This window comes from Gavialis gangeticus, unplaced genomic scaffold, assembly GCF_001723915.1.
Source record: "Gavialis gangeticus isolate Ggan-Ray unplaced genomic scaffold, GavGan_comp1, whole genome shotgun sequence".
Taxonomy (NCBI): domain Eukaryota; kingdom Metazoa; phylum Chordata; order Crocodylia; family Gavialidae; genus Gavialis; species Gavialis gangeticus.
In genome coordinates this window covers 57,530,350-57,531,140 of record NW_017728995.1, presented here as the reverse complement: position 1 = coordinate 57,531,140, position 791 = coordinate 57,530,350, and the positions used below count along the sequence as shown (strand labels likewise).

General features: G+C 67.8%; 1 protein-coding gene across 1 annotated transcript in view; it reads right to left on the bottom strand.

Annotated features, from left to right (window-relative positions):
* Positions 1–786, bottom strand: part of FOXL2 (forkhead box L2) — a gene marked incomplete at its 5' end in the record, with an annotated part of 2,351 nt that extends 1,565 nt beyond the window's left edge. The window contains one exon of the mRNA XM_019503081.1: positions 41–786. Within this exon, the coding sequence (XP_019358626.1) occupies positions 41–786 (746 nt within the window). The remainder of the gene's footprint in view (positions 1–40) is intronic.
* Positions 787–791: the final 5 nt, after the last annotated feature.

Sequence of the window (791 nt, the reverse complement as noted above, 5' to 3'; positions counted from 1 at the left end):
TGTTTCATTTGTATTCGTTCCAGCTTCCTTTGTCTCTTGCTTCATGATTGCGGGGCTGGCGGGGCCGAGCTGCTGCGCGTGCGGGTGATGCGCGTGCGGATGGTGCGGGTGGCCCACGCCATTGTAGGAGTTCACCACGCCGGGCAGCGCCATGCCCTGCACCCGCGAGTACGGCCCGTACGAGGCCGGGCCCGACAGGCCCTTCACATTGACGGGGCTCACGCTGCCGCCGCTCATCTGGCAGGAGGCGTAGGGCACGGGCGCGGGCGGCTGCGCCAGGCCCCACGAGTTGTTCATGAAGCCGGACTGCAGGTACTTGGGCGGGGACAGGTAGCCGTAGCCATCGCCGCCGAAGAGGCCCTTGCCCGGCTGGAAGTGCGCGGGGGGCGGGCGGAAGGGCCGCTTCATGCGTCGCCGCCGCCGGTAGTTGCCTTTCTCGAACATGTCCTCGCAGGCGGGGTCCAGCGTCCAGTAGTTGCCCTTGCGCTCGCCGCCGCCCTCGCGGGGCACCTTGATGAAGCACTCGTTGAGGCTGAGGTTGTGGCGGATGCTGTTCTGCCAGCCCTTCTTGTTCTTCTCGTAGAAGGGGAACTTGCTGATGATGTACTGGTAGATGCCCGACAGCGTGAGCCGCTTCTCGGCGCTCTCGCGGATGGCCATGGCAATCAGCGCCACGTACGAGTAGGGCGGCTTCTGCGACGGGTCCGGCTTGTCGGCGCCCTTGTCGGCGCCCGGCTCCTCCTTGGCGCGCTCGGCCTCCTTGCCGCCGCCGCCGCCGCCGTCGTGGGCCA